This window comes from Lutjanus erythropterus, chromosome 12 (assembly GCF_056507025.1).
Source record: "Lutjanus erythropterus isolate fLutEry1 chromosome 12, fLutEry1.hap2, whole genome shotgun sequence".
In the NCBI taxonomy this organism is placed as follows: Eukaryota; Metazoa; Chordata; class Actinopteri; order Lutjaniformes; family Lutjanidae; genus Lutjanus; species Lutjanus erythropterus.
In genome coordinates, this window is record NC_139328.1 from 13,511,411 (window position 1) to 13,530,199 (window position 18,789).

Here is an 18,789-nt window from a genome sequence, read left to right on the forward strand (position 1 = left end):
AGAAACTAGGGCTGCAAATTTTGTGCGTTTTTCTTAACTTTTAGTTGAACACGTGTATGAGGAAGTAATCATTAATAATATGCTACAAAAATGTTTTTTCTCGGTTTAAGCTGTTTGAAGAATTCTAGCTGCACATTAGTTATGTAAAAAATTAATTCATAAAGCACAAACAAACAAACAAACAAGCAAATGAATAATGAAATGAAATAATAAGACCATCACTCTGAACGACTGCTCTTATCAGAGGTCAGAAGTAACTAAATACAAATACTTAGTTACTGTACTTAAGTAGAGTTTTCAGGTATGTGTACTTTACTTGACTATTTGTTTTCTGACAACTTTCCACAATTACTCCCTACATTTTAACACAAATATCTGTACTTTCTACTCCTTACATTTTCAAAACAACTTGTTACTTGAGTTTGAATTCCTTTGAGTGGAATTATTAATTCTTTTTATTTTGCATCTCAAAAGGCAACTATTGAATCTGTCAGCTTGCCTGTGAGAGGCTTTTTTAGCACAGATTTTTTTTTTTTTTTGGCACAGACTAATTTTTAAACCCAAAAGGGCATGCTTTGATTCAAAGCACTTGTATAAGCAGCCTCTGCTGTGTGCTGAACGAAAGACTGGGTATTCCTGCAGAGATGAAGGAATTTATAACAAAGGAGAAAAGACCTTAAGTTGTTCTCGTGTTGATCGTAATGTTACAAGTTCAGTTGGTGACACTGAAAATGATTTGCACACCGGAGCAAAATTAATGTTCATTATTTTCAGTATTTTTTTTAAGTTCAAGATAGAATGGTTAAAGTTTAATAGTGTTTTACTTATTTTACACTTTAGTCTTTTACTTAGGCTACTTTCACAATAGTCCTTTTTTTTCAAGCATGTGTACTTCTTGAGTAAATAGTGTGTGTGTACTTGCCACCTCTTGTCCAAATTGTGAGAAAACACACTATCAATTAAGACATTGTTAATCTGTTAAATTGTCAACAGCTGATTAATCATTAACATCCTTATGAGAGAGTGTAAAGCGTTATAAACACATTAATTTCAGTATGGTGAGATATAACATTCAATAGTCCACTTAATATTACAAATATCTGTGCCTATGTGCATTGATAACCACTTGGGGGCAGTAATACTAAGAAAGTGGCCTTAAATACAAAGTATTTTGAATTTAACCATGAGTGCTTACATTGATTCCACATGCCTCAGCACATAACAAATAAAATTAAAACTCTAGAGAAATTTCTAGTCAGCAATTATCATGTAACTGGAAATTAGACAGAATTTTGAGGCTTTTTAGAAAAACAAAAACATGCGGGAGGAACATTTTAGTGTGTGTAATAATGTACACAGGTATTTGTTCCATCTCGTCCTGGTGTCTCTGTGTGTGTCAGGGTGTCACTAGAGGGATTCCCCACCGCAGCAGTGCTGTTGCATGTGTGGGCGGCAAGTTTCACAGAAATGAAGGCCTGGTTGCTGCTCATCTCTTATTGAATTTCTCAGAGAGAGAGGCTCCTCCTCCCTGCCTGCCTGTCACAAATCAAGATGTGATAACATTTAAGAATAGGACACCGAGAGCTTGAAAACAGATTTCAACGGGGGAGCTCATATGATCAAAGGTAAGCAACAGCAGCAGCAGCAGCTCTTTTTTTTCCCTCAGCATCATAATTAATGAGAAACTTTAATGCTATCAGTTAACCCCCAGAAACTTCAGTCACTCACCTCTGTGTCAAGTTTGACAGGTGGACAGAAGTTTGTCTTTCAACCTAGAATCTCTTTAAAACTTGTATCCACGTGTTTTAGTCTTAATAAAGTTGAATTAATGTCCTTCCAACAGTGATGGAATTTACTCAACTTCAAGGTGCTTTACTTACTTTACTTTATATTTCACTACATTTCAGAAGCAATATTGTACTTTTTACTAGTGCTGCAACAATACCTTAAAAATATACATCAGTGAAATGCAACAGACATAAATACAGCTGCAACATTAATCCAAAAACATCAGGTATGGTATTAAAAACTGAGAAGGGCTATTTTACTGCACTATGACATTTTTTTTTGCTGCAATACTTACATACTTCTACTTCGGTAAGCTGTATAATATTACTTGTAGTAGAGTATTTTTGCAGTGGGGTTGGTAGTAGGGCTGGTGGATGAAATCAAATATTGTGATATTTTTGACCAGATACTTTAATTTCAAGGTAAAGGCAAGTAATAAAATAGCTAGGCCAGTCTGGGAAGTTGAGAAAATTAAATATCTTTACTGGAATACAGGATTTAAAACTAGGAACAGGCAACACTTATGCCATACAAAAATATAACGATATCTAAAACCTAAGACAATGTCAGTTTCATGTCACATTATCGATGTAATATTGATATATTGTTAAGCCTTATCTTTTACACCTTATTTGACAGACAGCTTTAGATACTAGTTACTTTTCAGATTACATTTTTCCCTACCATTTGTATGTGAATGTTTGAGTTAAACTGAGGAATTAAGTGTTCTTTTATGGGTTGAGAAAATTCAAAATGCATCAACACGAGGCTGACAACAGCTGTTTTTACCATGAAAAGCTGTCTTTTGAGCGATTATACTGCACAATTTATATTTAAGTAAGGTTTGAATGCAGGGCTTTTCTTATAATCTAGTGCTTTCACAGTGTCGTAGTACTTTTACTTCAGTAAAAGATCTGAATACTTCTTCTAATGCTGCCTATTAAACTGGTAAGTTTAAGTTAAAGAAACGTGATAAAGTGCCATTCAATACCACCATGCATTGTATTTTTGTTAAAACCATTTCTTGTAATTTAATTATAGCTACATGACTGGTTGTGTTCTTATTCACACGTGTATCTCAAATGAGTCACATTTCTTTTCTCTGACAGAAATGAAAACAGTGATAAACGTGATTGAGACAATTAGTAACTTCAACCCTAATGCCCTTCATTTGTAAATGAGTGTGTCGAGTGTCAAAACCAGATAAAATGTTTTCAAAGTATGTACTGATATTAAAGACAAGACAAGCTAATTAACACTGGCATTTATTTAAATAGTAAAAGTGTGTGAGTGTAATTGAAAAGTAATTTTAACGAGTAATCATGATAACTGTTCTAAGTCGAACCTTTTTCTCAAACTTATTATTTCCGGTACACTTAAATCAGTGAATCTTACATTAGAAAAAAAGTCTAATCAAAATATAAGTGTGTCACTTTACTGTGGCTACAATTCTGTTAACATGCTTTATTTTATTTCACAGGGATGAACATGGATGAGGACAGTGGCCTGTCAGTCAGTTGTGGCAACGGCAAACTGAGGCAGTGGCTGATTGATCAGATTGACAGCAGGAGATATCCTGGCCTGGTTTGGGAAAATGAAGAAAAATCCATCTTCAGGATTCCGTGGAAACACGCAGGAAAACAAGACTATAACAGAGAGGAGGATGCTGCGCTCTTCAAGGTCAGACCATCCCCCCCATGTGTTCTCACACTGCAGCTGAAGCCTCTGACAAGTGCATTTTAAACACACTATAGCATATACAGAATATAGTAATGTAGTTATAGGGGAGACTGGGGATGGTAGTAACACTTGGTGGTTGTTTGTGTCAGATCTCTCAAACTTTGTATTCATATTTGTCTAAAACAAATAAAGCTCACTTTGACATCAAATTATGAGAGTCAGCATCAAATACAAAGAGTTCTGTTGTTACAACCTACCCCACTGCTAGAGTGAGTTGTAACACCAGATGGCACAATGAAAAGTAATTTGATGATATAAGATCCACACTATCCAATTTATGAACGAATTTGCTGAAGAAAAAAGAATAAACAGATTTAAATAAAAATGAACAATTTAAATTGACAAAAACACTTTATATGTGTGTGTGTGTGTGTGTGTGTGTGTGTGTGTGTGTGTGTGTGTGTGTGTGTGTGTGTGTGTGTGTGGAATGCATTCCTGAATGTGCATATGTCAGATATCAGTTCAGATAAGTTGTGGCCTATAGCAGATAGCTGCTTCTGGGATGCAGGCTTTGTGGGCCCAGAACTGATAACACACACAGACACACACACTTGACCCACACTTCCTTTGGCCGTGAATTCCCAAAATGTTCCATGCACACAATGTAGAAAATCTCATCATCTTAAGTAGATGTCAAAACTGTCCCCAACCAGCCGTTACATAGCTAACAATTCTAGCATGTGGGCTTGAAGGAAGCATACATGTTAATCATCAAATTAAACCAGGGAAACTGCTATTTTAGGTTATGTAAGGAAAATGGTTGTATCTACAATACAATGAATGCTTGGCAAAAATTTTACTTTCTAACCTGAAAATATGTTTTTTGGTTGTAAAATCAGACACGCCACTTTTCCTGTGAGCTCAAAAAGGACATGGGAGTGTACCATATTGAAGATATCACTGCAGCACTTTTCTAAACTTACAGTGTTACAACTAACCTGGTGGTACAACACTCCCAGGTCTCCCCTACTTTAAAAAGCATGTTTAAAGATTTTGTTACATTCTACAGAGCCTTGATGGTTTTTCAAATTCTTAGGAGATGTGAATATACCCAGTTTGGCGATATCACCACAGCTCTTTTATGATTGGTTAAACTAACCCAGTGTTACAACACTCCCTGGTCTCCCCAACTCTAAAAAACATATTTAGATTTTGTTAAAATTCTTTGTGGATATGCATGACTAAAGAGGAAGTGTAAATGGATCTATTCAATGATTGTTTCAGGCTTGGGCCATGTTTAAGGGAAAATATAAGGAAGGAGTCGACAAGCCAGACCCCCCCACATGGAAGACCAGACTACGCTGCGCACTTAATAAAAGCAATGACTTTGATGAGTTAGTGGATAGAAGCCAGCTGGACATTTCAGAGCCTTATAAAGTCTACAGAATCATTCCAGAGGAAGCCAAAAAAGGTAAATATCACCCATCAAAAATGCAGTGTAGTTGTATACTAGTTGTACAGATGTAACAAGGTGAGAAGTAAACAAGTTTATAGGTTGAAATTTGATTCAGAATCTGAAGCCAAAGCAATGGTTCATTTGCACATACGGCACTCTGCTGCTCTTCACCACACATCTCACATTGTTTATAGACTATTGGCAATTTTTTTTCACATATGCACCACTGCAGTTGATTCTGAAGAGGCAGGAAGCACAAAGGAAGCCAAAGCATGTACCAAAAAGGCCGTAGTGCTTTTTTTAGAGGGCTTCGGTTACCAAGTGCAGGGTGCACATAACACAACCAGACGACCTCCAGCCTTGCATAACTAAGTCTCTGCCATCATACAACAACAGGTTTTTGTCACACCAGAGCAATTCTTGCTATCTGTGCAAACCCCTTAATTCTCGATATGAACATGATTTAGATTGGCACATCTTGCCTCAGTTGACTGTTGCACTCACTTTGCAAAAACACCCTGTCACTCAAATGAAAATAGCAGGACCTCACAAGTGCATGCAAATATATTCACAGTTTGAACCTGTCAAATGGTAGTGAGGTTCACAGAAAATTGCACCTCATATATTCTCAGTTTGTGGCTAATCTGTACAATACAACTATGTTATGTTCCTGTATTCTGTTATTTGGAGGATTTGAGAGCTGCTTTTGTGGATTAGCAATGTCCTCATTATAAAACGCATGGATGATCCAGTTATTTGACAAATGTATTTCTGGTTTTGTGCTTTTATAGGAATGAAGATGAACAGTATGGACGAGACACCATCACATGTAAACGCCCATGGCTATATTCCTCCATATACATCTCTGCACAACCAGGTCAGCAGATTCATTTTGTGACAAAATGCTTATAGACCTTATTCCTATTGGTCACAGCACATAAATGAGTTGGTAGCACTCTAGAGTAAGGATACATGAACATGAGTTAATGCTTGACTTCATGCATGAGAAATCATGGCTCATTAATGTAGGAAAGCACAAGAATTAACAGTTTGTCATGCATGATTTAATGCAAAAACATTATATTAATTAATGCAACAAGTATATCAGTTCTTCATAGGTAAGTTTGCAGGGACGGGGCAGAAAACTGACCAGTTATACAAGTGCATATAAATACTGCTGGATTCTTAAAGTCTTAACGTTACTCTAACGTTACTTTATCATGGCCTCATCCTGTATGTGGCCCTTCAGATAAAGTGGTGACCTGTCTGTCTTTAAGCCTGATGAATAACATAAAGTTAATAATGGCATAATTGTGAGATCACATGTATTAACCTTTTGCTGCTCATGCATGCATGCTACATACACATATTCTTAATTTACTCTTAATCACATATTCTTTTTTCATATTTTTTCTTAATACATAAAGCCTAAATATACAGAAGGGCTGAATTTATTTGAAGGGCCATTAACGTGATTAAGTCATGAAGAAGTAATGCTTATGTAATAATGATTACAACACTGTCTACTGCTGTGGCTGGTCAGGTTTTTGTCTTTTCCTTTAACCACAGACTTGCAGTAACCCTAACCCCCACTAGTGCTGTAAGGTAAATACAGGATTGGGAGCAACACATGCTGCCATCCAGATGTCTTTTTCAGGGATGTTCCTACTTGTTTCAGCAAGACAATGCCAAGACACATTCCACTGGTGTTACAGTATTGTGTGGGGCATTATGAAGCTGAGCAACTGAAATTGTATATCAAGCAAGAGTGGGAGAGAAATTTGCATTCAAACCTTCAACAATTAGTGTCCTCAGTCCCCAAATGCTGATTGAGTGCTGTTTAAAGAAAATGTGAATCATAGAGGTAAACGTGCTTCTGTCCCAACTTTCTGGAAAATGTTGCAGGCATTAAATTCAGAGTGAGTGTGTATTTACAAAAGAACAGGATTCGCAAATCATTGCATATGGTTTTTATATATAACACCCCAACTATTTTGGAATTAGGGTTGCATTAATGCATGTATGAATGTATGATAATTCACGTACCCTTACTATAAAGTGTTAGCAATGTGTCTGCAATATTAGTGACTGCTAATGTCTTGCTTCACTGACAGCCTCTGTGAGTGACTTCCTAATGGTGTTTTCTCAGGTACCTGGCTTTATGATTTCTCAGGAGAGAAGAGATTGGAGGGAATACTCACCACCTGAACAACAACCTCTTCCTCCTCCACATCACCATGGGCCACATGCAGAGATGCAGTATGGTCAGTGCCACTATCCGTCACCGTTCAGCCGGGGTTGGCCTGGCTCGCACGCAGAAAATGGTAAGATATGGCCCTACCCGTGTCATACAGCATTTAGAGCTGAGCAGGACTATAAAACTACATAAACATATTTAGTCATTGACTGTATATGAAAGTGTGACTATAATACTCAAATATCATCATCCAAACAATGACATCAGCTGCCAACCACAGTTGTCACTTAGCTATGACATCCTGTCAGTCTGTTTATCAAAAGAGAAGTCAGGTCTGACATGGAATAAAATTGTCACTTTAGTGACGCAAAATACAAAGAACATTTGCAATCATATCTGATGTGTTTCATCATGTAATCCTCTGATCTATCTGTGAACTGAGGCTTTAACATGTCATGATGTGGTATCAGTAATCTTTGATTTATAGGTCATTAGATCATTCAAAATGTTACAATTATCAGTAAACAGTTATCACAATCCTTCACATGTAACGCCCCAACAAATACAGGTTAGAAGAGTGGCTAACACTTTCCATGATGCCCATATCATATCATATCACAAACTTACAATGTGTAATAATCTGCTTATCATTATTATTATAATTCATGCAAAAAAAGGTCAGTGAGTGACCAGAAATGTATTATGATACTTGACTTGAGAAATGCTTTATAATGTTTTAAGATTATTTTTTATTTTATTTATATTTCTGAGTGCTTATGACCATAGTCCTAAAAACTTTTTCATGACAATTACACTCACACACATGAATTTTAATGTCAGTTTACAGCAAGCAGTTGTACACTGTTTTACATGTGTATGTATGTATTGTATATGTCCTCCTTGTTTAAATATGTCACTACTGCTTTTATTGTTTTTGACAACTGTGTGTCCTTTTCATATCCTTAAAATGCATGTCATGTGTTTTGATTTTGGTTTGTTGTATTTAAGGAAGCTTGATGAAAAACATGATTTTTTTTAATCATGTATATTTACAATGTGTACTTATTAATTTGTATCGTTCCCTGCTAAATAAACAAAACAAAAACTAAACTGAACTATTGTTTATGCTGATATATATGCAGATTGAGGAGATGGCAGGGGTTAAATAACTTGGAAACAGGCAGTGGTTGATTCAGCAGCCATGCAGTGCTGATCAGTGGTCTGTGCAGAAAAAAGTGCCTTATTTGTTTATGACTAGAAGATGTGCGAAACATGTGACTTTTCCTGCCTGATCTCCAGCAAATAAATGTAAGTTATGAGATTATACGCTCATTGTCCGGACTTGAGTTTGTTCCAAATCGGGCTTTAGTATTGAAAAGGAGTGTTGTAATGACCTTTCACCTAGAAAACTCTAATCACGACCAGTATTTATTTAATTCATTTTCTGCAGGTTTTCAGCTCTCCTTCCACACCTACTTTTCAGAGTCCCAACCACCTGTGTATACAATGGACCACAACAATGCCATAACAGGTAAAGACTCATCTCAGGCTCATTCAAGAACAGATGGACATTCACTCACGTCTGTTTTTTTTTTTTCTTATATATTTGCATATATAGATAAGAAACAACACAAACACCTACTTACTTCCCTTTTCTGAACTCAGTGCAGTAGGCCATGATAGTGACAATAGATTAAACGAGAAGGTTAAAGGGATGCTTGGAATGATAAGAGAGAAGCGTGTGATACTCTGAATGCCAACATTACTGAGAATTAAGTTTTATTTAAACTTGACATTTCATAACTCCCATCTGATCAGGTTGTGTGGTATCAACTGTGACTCCTACACAGATGTATCTGCTAAATGCTCATCTTTTTTTTTTTTTTCCAGATTTCAGCCTGCATGTGTCTCTATACTACAGAGAATCTTTGGTGAAGGAGGTCACCACCACCAGCCCAGACGGTTGTTGGATAACCTCTTCGTCCTCCTCCTCTCCGTCCTCTTCCTCCTCTTCATCTTCCCCATGCTCAGAGGACAAGTTTCACAGTGGGGCAGAAGTAATCCTTTTTCCATTCCCGTACCCCGAGTCTCATAGGCAGGGTGCTGAGATGCTTCCTAACATTCTGGAGAGGGGGGTACTTCTGTGGATGACACCCGATGGGTTATACGCTAAGCGCCTCTGCCAAGGACGAGTGTACTGGGAAGGACCTCTGGCTCCGTATGTGGATAAACCCAACAAGCTGGAGAAGGAGCAGCCATGCAAACTGTTTGACACCCAACAATTCCTTATTGGTAAGCGCTAATATTTTTCTGTAGTTTTCTGTAGGATTAGGACAATAACAGAAACACCTGTGCATAAAGATGCTGTTCAATATGTTATTTCTGAAAAAAAAAAAAAACTCTTGCAAAGTTTATATTGTTAACTTTTTGTTTAGAGAGTAATAGAACACATATTGAACTCCTTTACATAAACAGAGTGACTGTTTTCACAAATATTTGGCTATTTAAAGACAGATGACTGGACCCCTAGTTTAGCTGTAAAGAGTGATAAAGTCTCTGTATGAAGAAGTTGTGGTGAATGAAAAGGTTAAACACAGGATTCTTCCCTGGGAGACTGCAGTTCTAGTCTTGACCTGAGAGACTATGAAGTGTATCACGTGGGGTTTGAATAGCCACCTTGGCTATTTACATTCGGGGTGCAAATAGCTATGTTAGCTATGAATACCTGGGTGCTTGCCTCTGTCATGTTAGGCTATATACACCCAAATGTAAATGGCCACGTAGCCATATTTCTTATTTACACCTCATATACAAATAGCAATGTTGGCTGTGCTTTTCTCTGCCATGCTAGTTGTATATACCCAGGTGCAAATAGTCATGATGATTATTTGCACCTTGTATGCAAATAGCAATGTTGGGTATGGACAGCTGGGTGCTTCTGTCTGCCATGGAAGACTATATACACTGGAATGTAAATAGCTACATATCCACACTGGCCATTTACACGCCGGGTGCAAATAGCAATGATAGCTACAGATGCTTGGGTGCTTGTTATGCCATGCTTGGCTATATAAACCGAAATCTAAATTGCCACACAGCCACATCAGCTATTTACAGCCTGGGTGCAAATAGCAATGTTGGCTGTGCTTGTCTCTGCCATGCTGGCTATATACACCTGAATGTTAATTGCCACGTGGGCACATTGGTTATTTACATCCCATATGCAAATAGCAATGTTGGCTGTGCTTTTCTCTGCCATGCTAGATATATATACCCAGGTGTAAATAGTCATGATGTATGCAAATAGCAATGTTGGGTATGGACGGCTGGGTGTTTCTCTCTGCCATGCTAGGCTATATACACCGGAATGTAAATAGCTACGTATCCACATTGGCCATTTACACCTCAGGTGCAAATAGCAATGTTGGCTATGGACACCTGAGTGCTTGTCTCTGCCATGCAAGGCTGTATACACTCAAATGTAAATTGCAACATAGCCACATTGGTTATTTACACCATGGGTACAAATAGCAATGTTGGCTGTGCTTGTCTCTGCCATGCTAGGCTCTATAGATGCAGGTGTAAATAGTCACGTTGACTATTTACACCCTGGGTGCAAATAGCAATGTTGGCTACAGATGCCTAACTGCTTGTCTGTTTCATGCTAAGCTATGTACATCTGAATATAAATAGCCACACAACCACATAAGCTATTTGCACCCCACATGAAAATAGCATTGTTAGCTGGGCTTGTCTCTGCCATGCTAGGCTATATACACCTGATTGTAAATGTGTAAAAGCTGCTACAAGGTGGAGTCACAAAAACCGAAACATCTGAATTTAATGTGCGGGGAATAAGACTGAACAATCAAATATCTTTTTACAAATTGCTTATAGCAGCTTTAAAATGTGTTACCATGTAAGCAGCTGACTTGGTAGCCAATTTAAACTATTGTACTTACAGTTTGGTAGCTTGAGCAATAGAAATGAGGTGTGTTGCGATATGCTTGTATTAATATATAGATATTAATGATACACATATGATAATATTGTGTAAATAACCATGCACCTCTTAAACATAGATAATTTCCATTTATTGCCATTCTTACTTTGTCTCCCTCCCCCTAACACACACACACACACACACACAAACCTTTTCACTATACATCAGGTATGATTGCATTTCTTGTGTGATTCTGTACAATTATGGTTACACATTCTCTCCACCGCCCTATACTTGTATTTGAGTGCCATTCATTTGCCAAAAAAGAGGCAAAATACTCAATAAACATTGTTAATCTGACATTATGACAGCCCTAACAGAGATGCATCATATTTTAAAAGACGATATTTTTTTTAAGTAAATGCTGAGTTATCTTAGCTGTTTAGCTGTCTGGTAAATGCAGTGGAGTAAGAAGCGCAATGTTTCCCCTAAAACATATTTGGCTTTTTCAACTCATTAAATTCTTTAAGCGATTACAATAACTCAAGTGCACAGATGTCCTCTGTATTTACAGTATGACGATGGTTGTGGTCATGTCGATAATAGCTGCGATGATGATGATGTTGCTGATAATAATGAAGGAGAGGCTGCAGGTGTTTTAGCTGGGCAAGTCCCTCTCAGTGTCGAGGTAGCTCTAAGAAGCTAGTCACATTCTCAGCAGGGGGGCCAGAGAGTCCCCACCCACCTCCTGTGGTCCACCACACAGCATAACAAGATGGTGTTTTCTGTGCCATTTCACACTGAAATTTCCATCATCCTCATCAGTGGTTTCCAGAAAAGTTGTCATGATTAGGGAAAATGCTCTGTGAGCAATTTGGAGCTTTGATGGTTTTTTTTTGTTTTTTTTATCCTGTACAATTCAAGTTCTTGATATCTTAGCACATGCTTGATTTGTTGTGGCTGATTCGCTTCTTTTTCCTTGCTCTCTTCCTCCCTCAGAGCTTCAAGATTTTGCCCTAAATGGCCGACATTTACCGAGACACCAGGTGGTGCTATGTTTTGGAGACGAGTACCCCGACCCACAGCGACCAAGGAAGATGATCACAGCACAGGTACCAATACCCTCCTAAACTTCACCCAGTAATTGAAAGCAGGTTTTTTTTTTCAAAGCTTAGGCGCTATTACAGTCTCAGGTGTTGAAAATATATTAGAATTACTCTAACAACCACTTTATGTATATTAGCTAATGCATATGGTTGTTAGGTTGATAGAAATATTTAAATACTGTCCTCAGAATGCAGTTATATTTTACTAAAATTTTATCAAAATTGAATTTTGTTTGTTAAGTTAAAGGAATAGTTCACCCAAAAATGAAAATTCAGTCATTATCTACTCCCTGACACACCATCACACCACACACACCCAGTTCACAGTGTGCATGAGCACAAGAGCGTTTGAAAATTTGTCACCATTCACTTCTATTGTTTGGGAGGTTCTGCAACACTGTTTTCCTGTGAAACCCCAGCACTGTTCTGTGGACTAAAAATTCTTTAGTTGGTATGAGGGTGAGTAGATAATGACTGAATTGTCATTTTTGGGTAAACTATCCCTTTAATTGTGTAATTTGGGTGAAAGCACCTTTTCAGCATCTACTACAAAACAGAGCTAAAATAAAGCCAAACCACAGTAACTGCAGCTAAAGCAAGAGCGCTGTGTTACGCTAGCCGGTAAGATAACTGTAGCTTTAGCTAAATCTAAAGCTAAATTTATTTATTGATTTATCTTTGATGGAAAACAACAACAATTTTATAACAACAACTTGCTAGTTATTTAGCTAGTTTAACTAAATAAACAACTAAATGAGGCAGTAGCTCAATCCAATCATTTATGAGGAAAAAAAATGTAGCTCCTTCTAAAGGTAATTAGCTGAGCAGGTCTCAGTGACTGAGTAGTTGAATTCATGCACACAGTGTAGTTTAGCAGACATAAAACGTATTAAAATGTAAATTAATTTATTACATTGAGTTCAGTAAACATATTAGTAATAGTTGAGTTGGACTGACAGGCACAAGCAAAACTGAGATACATTTAATTATGTACTAATAATCAAATGAAAGTTTTGTTTTTTGTTGACAAGAAAGCTCCAAGAGGGGTGGTAGCATATTTTAAATATTATTCAAGTTCTATAGTAATATTTTTTGGGGAAAAAATAATGGTGACACTTTGTTTCACATAAGACTGACATGTCATGACATCTGTAATGAACATGAATGAATCTGCATGAATGTTTAATACTGTTGTCATTCACTGTCATTCAGTCAGTTATACCATTTTTGATGCAAAGAAGACAGAGATTCCTTTTTCATACAACTTGACATTAATGAAGACAGCATAACCTGCCATAAACATGCCACAGCAGACATGATTATCATAAATGTAAAGACACAACTTACCTTTATATGTTAACAGTACATTGACATTGCTTGTCACAAGACCGTTATTACTGTGTCATGAATGACTACCTTGAAATCAAATGAAGTGGTACATTTTGGACTTGTCTTAAAGTTGTCATAAAGTGTCACTACACTGTCACATGCTTTTAATAACAGTGTCATAAACTATTTCCTTGACCTCAACAACTCCAGCCGCCTTTTTGAATTTTCATTAAGATGTCATGCTTGTTATTACAGGTTATGTTGACTTGGTTAATGCCAAATTGTCATAACAGAGACATCTCAGACAATGTCAACTTTGCATTAAAAATGAAATTATTGACCAAATGGCACTTAATGACAATAGTCACAAACATTCTTAAAGACTCTTTCATGTTCATGACTGGTGTCATGATGTGGTTATGACAGTGTGATGACACACTTTCAAATGAAGTGTTATCGAAATTGTTTAAAATTGACTAGAAAGCTGGAAGAAGCGCAGTATATATGTTACCATTATGTAGGTTCTATAGTAATGATTTCTTTTTAGGAATCATAAGCTGAAAAGACACAAAATTTTAAAGTTTGTCAGCTAAATGCTGTTTTTTTAAGCTTACTGCATCTTTAGGTACTGATCTCCTTTGCAGGCCACAATTGGGTAACATGATTCAGCAGTCACAGACATATTCATACAGAGACCTGACTTTTATTTTAGGTGGAGCCTGTGTTTGCCAGAAAACTGGTGTATTATTACCAGCAGAACAACAGCCACTACCTGCGGGCTTATGATCACAGCCAGGAACAGAACACGTCTCCAGCAGTCGATTATCCTTCCCAGAGACCTCTGCAGCATATTCAGGAGTGACGAGCATGCACACACATACACACACACACACGCATACACGCACGCAAGGGGGGCATGAATGTGACTGTCAACCGCTGCTCGTTTATCACGTCCTGTGACTGCGGCGCTGTGTACTGTAAATGATAGAATCATGGTACTGAGGGGTAGAGATGGGGAAGACCCTGTTGTTTTCACTTGCACACCTATGCGTACACCTATTCTTTGTGTCTGTGACTGTGGAGTAATGTTTTTCTTTTTTTCTGTCTACGAGTATTATTGTGACAGTGTGAAGGATGCGGTTTGAGGGTGGGGGGGATGAGGGGAGCGGAGGGCGACTGAGACAGGAAGTACTAGCACAGGTGCACAGGAAGAATGGCCCCTAAGACAAACACTGATATGTCAAAGTGATAAAAACAGAGTATGAATGAATACTTATTGTATTATTATTTATTGTATTGTTTATAATATTTAGCATTTGCTTAGATGAGCAAGAGAACAGTCAACAGTACCATCGCTTCGTCCATTGTAGACCTCGATTCTGGGTTTCAGTGCAAAAAAAAGAACGTGAGAGAAATTGATGTTATCACCGGTCTGGTGGTGGAGCAGAGGAAGCTGTTATCACAAATTGCTTACCTCTATGCTGCTACATGTACTGCAGGCCACACTTACAAAAATCTCTTTCTACTGAATCTGGTCAACTTTTAAAAATCTGATTCCTTTTAATTATGACAAACAGAAATCACAAAAAGCAGTATGTAGTAGTCAAGATAAATTAACTGTTTTTCTTACAGTGGATGAAGACTAAAGCCCATATGTCTACTTCATACAGTATACTTGCCATTTACTGCATTTGTGTTATATTTCAAAGCCGACAGATATTTGTGTAATGGTTGCAACCTTCTGCAAGTTTTAGGTTTAAAACTTGAATTTACAGAAAAAGGTAAAGTAAATCAAAATATAATTGTAATCTAAGAAGAAAAGAAATGAATACAGGGATAGTTTTTTTTTTGAGTCACGCATAAAATCAAGTTTATAGAGTGCTGCAGGGATGATGGATTTTTCCAGATTAATCCGGAACTTGGCATCTGTCTGGCTCCCACCCCAAAAAGCCAGTGGGATTTTTTCCATTTGGATTAGAGCAGAAAATAAGCTCTGTGGCAAACAAAAGTTTATGATACTGACATGTTCACGTTCGCCAAGATAATTTTCACAAATGAACACCACTTTTATGATTTTTGAAGTGGAAATACAATCTCCAGTAGTGAAAAATTATTGTTAGGCTATAAATGACCTACGCAATGGTCGTTGCCTCTCCCCGACTTAGTGACTCATTTAGCCTTGTTAGCAACTGCCTTTTATAAGACACATAAAACCTTATTTTGTGTCACAGAGCAACACGTGAAAATCTCTTAAACTGACTTATTACAGGCAACCATTGACTTTGGGGTGAGGGAACCAACTCATGTCCAAGTTTATAGACTCATTCCTGCAGTGCTCTGTTCATTCTCTTTAATCGCCTTTTTTGCTTTCTTTGTTATATGAAATACTTTATAGTTTTACTTTTTCAGGACTGTTAAAATTATTCAAATGACACAATCTGATTTGAAAAGCCATTTTCAATTGAACTGCTCACAATTTACAAACATGAAACTTTGTATTAAGCTCTCTGAAGCAAAAATAGATTGGGGGCCACTGACCTACAACACATTATCGGAGAGCAGTTTGGGCAGCCTTTACCTGACTGAACCGATGGCGGTTGACTGGAAAAATCATACTCATCCAGTAACTTGTAAGAAAAAGGCAACTGCTCCTCCTGATCTGAAACACACCTTCTCTGGCTGGATCCATGTAGTTGGCAAAGTGGCCACGACCAATGCCTACTTTTCTGATCAAATCACAGCATCATATTGGACTTTACTTGGTAGAGCTGGTTCACATTTTCTTTTAAATGGGGAAGTAGCGGATATGTAATTTCACTTTAGTTAATAGTTCAGTTCTCTTACCAGAAAGATTTGCCTTAATGGGCGGTCCTTACTTTTCTGGACTGAAGAGGTTGGCTGGAAAAATCACAGTCATCCTGTAAGTTATAAGAAAACCATACCTGTTCCTCTTGACTTGAAACTAGCGGCCCCACAAATGAGAAGAAAAACTACCTTTGTGGTCACCGTGCAAAGTTTGGTCAGGGAGGACCTCTCTGGTTCCCATGCCTGAGGTCCTGTAGAGGTTCACACACATGAAAACTATCCCTACGATCCTAACAACCCTCTCAGGAATATGTATTCATCACAAGACATAAAAATCTAACAGTGAGAATAATGTAATTCGTTCCTAACGGCTGATGCTGCAGTAGACGGGATGGAGGTTTTGTTATGTTTTTCATCTGTGCTCCAGAGTTTCGATCTCTGCATTTACTTCCTTCACACTTAAACCACATCACTTTCACAATGGCTTCAAAAGTCTGACCAAAATCACAGGGAGGAATGCTTTTCTTTGTGTGTGTGTGTGTGTGTATGCGTGTGAACAGTAAATCCTTTCGCCCCTCATCTAAACGTCTAGTCGGTCCCCCCCGATTCCATACTTTGTTTCACATTACTTCACAGTCTGACACCTGACTCATTCATATATCAAATTCTAATAAATTCTAATAGTGAAAACCAGCTTCATGTACAGTACAGCGCGCTGTTGTGGTAATCTTTGTGTATGTGTTTGTAATAAAGGGCCACGGTGCGTGCATGTGTGTGGGTGGGTACATGTGTGTCAAACAGTTGCACTATTACTGTTATCAGGAATTGACATTTATGGACTCAGGATCAAACATGTGACTCCCCCACCTACAACATCAGTGACTCAAACACAGACATGCACACCCATTTCACATCACGCTGTACAGTTACAGTAAAACATTCAGAACAAAATACAAAGGAAATGACAAAATAAGTGTGCATACTGAAAAAAACGGTCACACTTTATTTTACAGCACACCTATAAGATGTAACAAGCTGTATTTTGTATGAAAAGAGACAAAAACTAGAAATTATACACTCTTACTACTGCTCTTAGACAGTATCAGATGCTTTATTAATAGTAGTAGACTAGTGACTTTCACTTTCTTAGAGGGTATTTAGGGACACATTCGGGCAGAACTGCACTGTAAACTAAAGTGTATTACCTACTGTTAGACCCTTATTCGATTTTCTTAGACCGTAATTAGGGACACATTACAACAGAACTTTCCTGTAAACTAATTAAGACTTTCTTTGGTTGGTCCCATACAATTAGCATAAAAGCCAAGGCCTCTGCCTACTTCTATTTACGATATTATAAGTCTGTGCAGTCACTCATAGGCAAAATATTCTTCTGCCTCTATAAATTTGCCATTGTTTTTAAACGGGGAAGTAACAGATACATGATTTACAGTTCTGTTGTAATGTGTCCCTAATTACCTTCTAATAAGGTGTAATAAAGTTCAAACAGTGGGAGACAATTACTTTTAGTTCACATTACATGTCTGTTGTAAAGTGTGCCTAATAACCCTCTAATAAAGTCTAATAATGGTTTAAAAAGGGTCTAATACTGTCTAATCTGATTCAAAGTCAGCTTGTTACGTCTTATTAGTTTACTGCAAAATAAAGTGCAACTGATACACTGTTTTAATATTTTGTACAGTATCTTTGAATAATGACAAGGACTGGAGGTTATGAGGAAATTGATTAATATAAGACTGTGATAAGGATAAATGATTTATTTTGAAATAAAGTTGTCAATCTTCTACTTCACATGTCTGCTGTGCTGTTTTATCTTTGAGCTCTTTTTGATCTACAAACAAAGGGAGGGAGAAGTCACATTTGGTTAGAAAAAAAAGACCCCCCTCTGAAAAAAGGGAAAAAAAGAAAAGTGCATTCACACATTTGCCATGGTGTTTCCCCCTCTGCAGGAAGCCACATCATTTGTAGTCAGGCTTCAGTTTTTCCGCCCATATGAGCCGTTACTCCAAGCGACATCGCCTTAGCCTTTCACTCGAAGCTTTGGAGCAGACGGTTTAGTCAACTAATGCCCCCAAACATCACCGAAAACGTACATTTCTTCAGAGAAATGAAACTCACACTAACATTCAGAAATTTCTTCTAAAGAAAGTGATGTTGCTGGTTCCACCTTGACTCAGACACTATGATTAATTTGACAGGGACAAAAGTGATTCAGTATCTAATAGGAAATGCTTATTTCTTCCACCTCAAAAAAAGAATTAACAAAATGTGTCACAAAAATAACTGTCAGTAGTATTTGATATTGTAATATTTCTATCTAATCCTATTTTTATTACCTTTCTCACATCATTGGGGAGTTTTACTACAATTATAGGGGCATTTCCACTGATGACACTTACTGCAAAACTTGTCCAGACATTTGTGCTCATATTCTCTGAAACTCATTCAAGAATGACCTTGTTAT

The 18,789-nt window shown here is 37.4% G+C and overlaps 1 protein-coding gene across 1 annotated transcript; it reads left to right on the forward strand.

The window, feature by feature from the left end:
• The first annotated feature begins 1,493 nt into the window (after positions 1-1,493).
• On the forward strand, positions 1,494-15,792 carry irf4a (interferon regulatory factor 4a). The gene is made up of 9 exons (XM_084731712.1): positions 1,494-1,625; positions 3,269-3,468; positions 4,753-4,939; positions 5,716-5,801; positions 7,074-7,248; positions 8,572-8,652; positions 9,012-9,413; positions 12,064-12,176; positions 14,212-15,792. The coding sequence occupies exons 1-9, from the start codon at positions 1,616-1,618 to the stop codon at positions 14,359-14,361; spliced, it is 1,404 nt and encodes a 467-aa protein (XP_084587838.1). The 5' UTR covers positions 1,494-1,615; the 3' UTR covers positions 14,362-15,792.
• Positions 15,793-18,789: the final 2,997 nt, after the last annotated feature.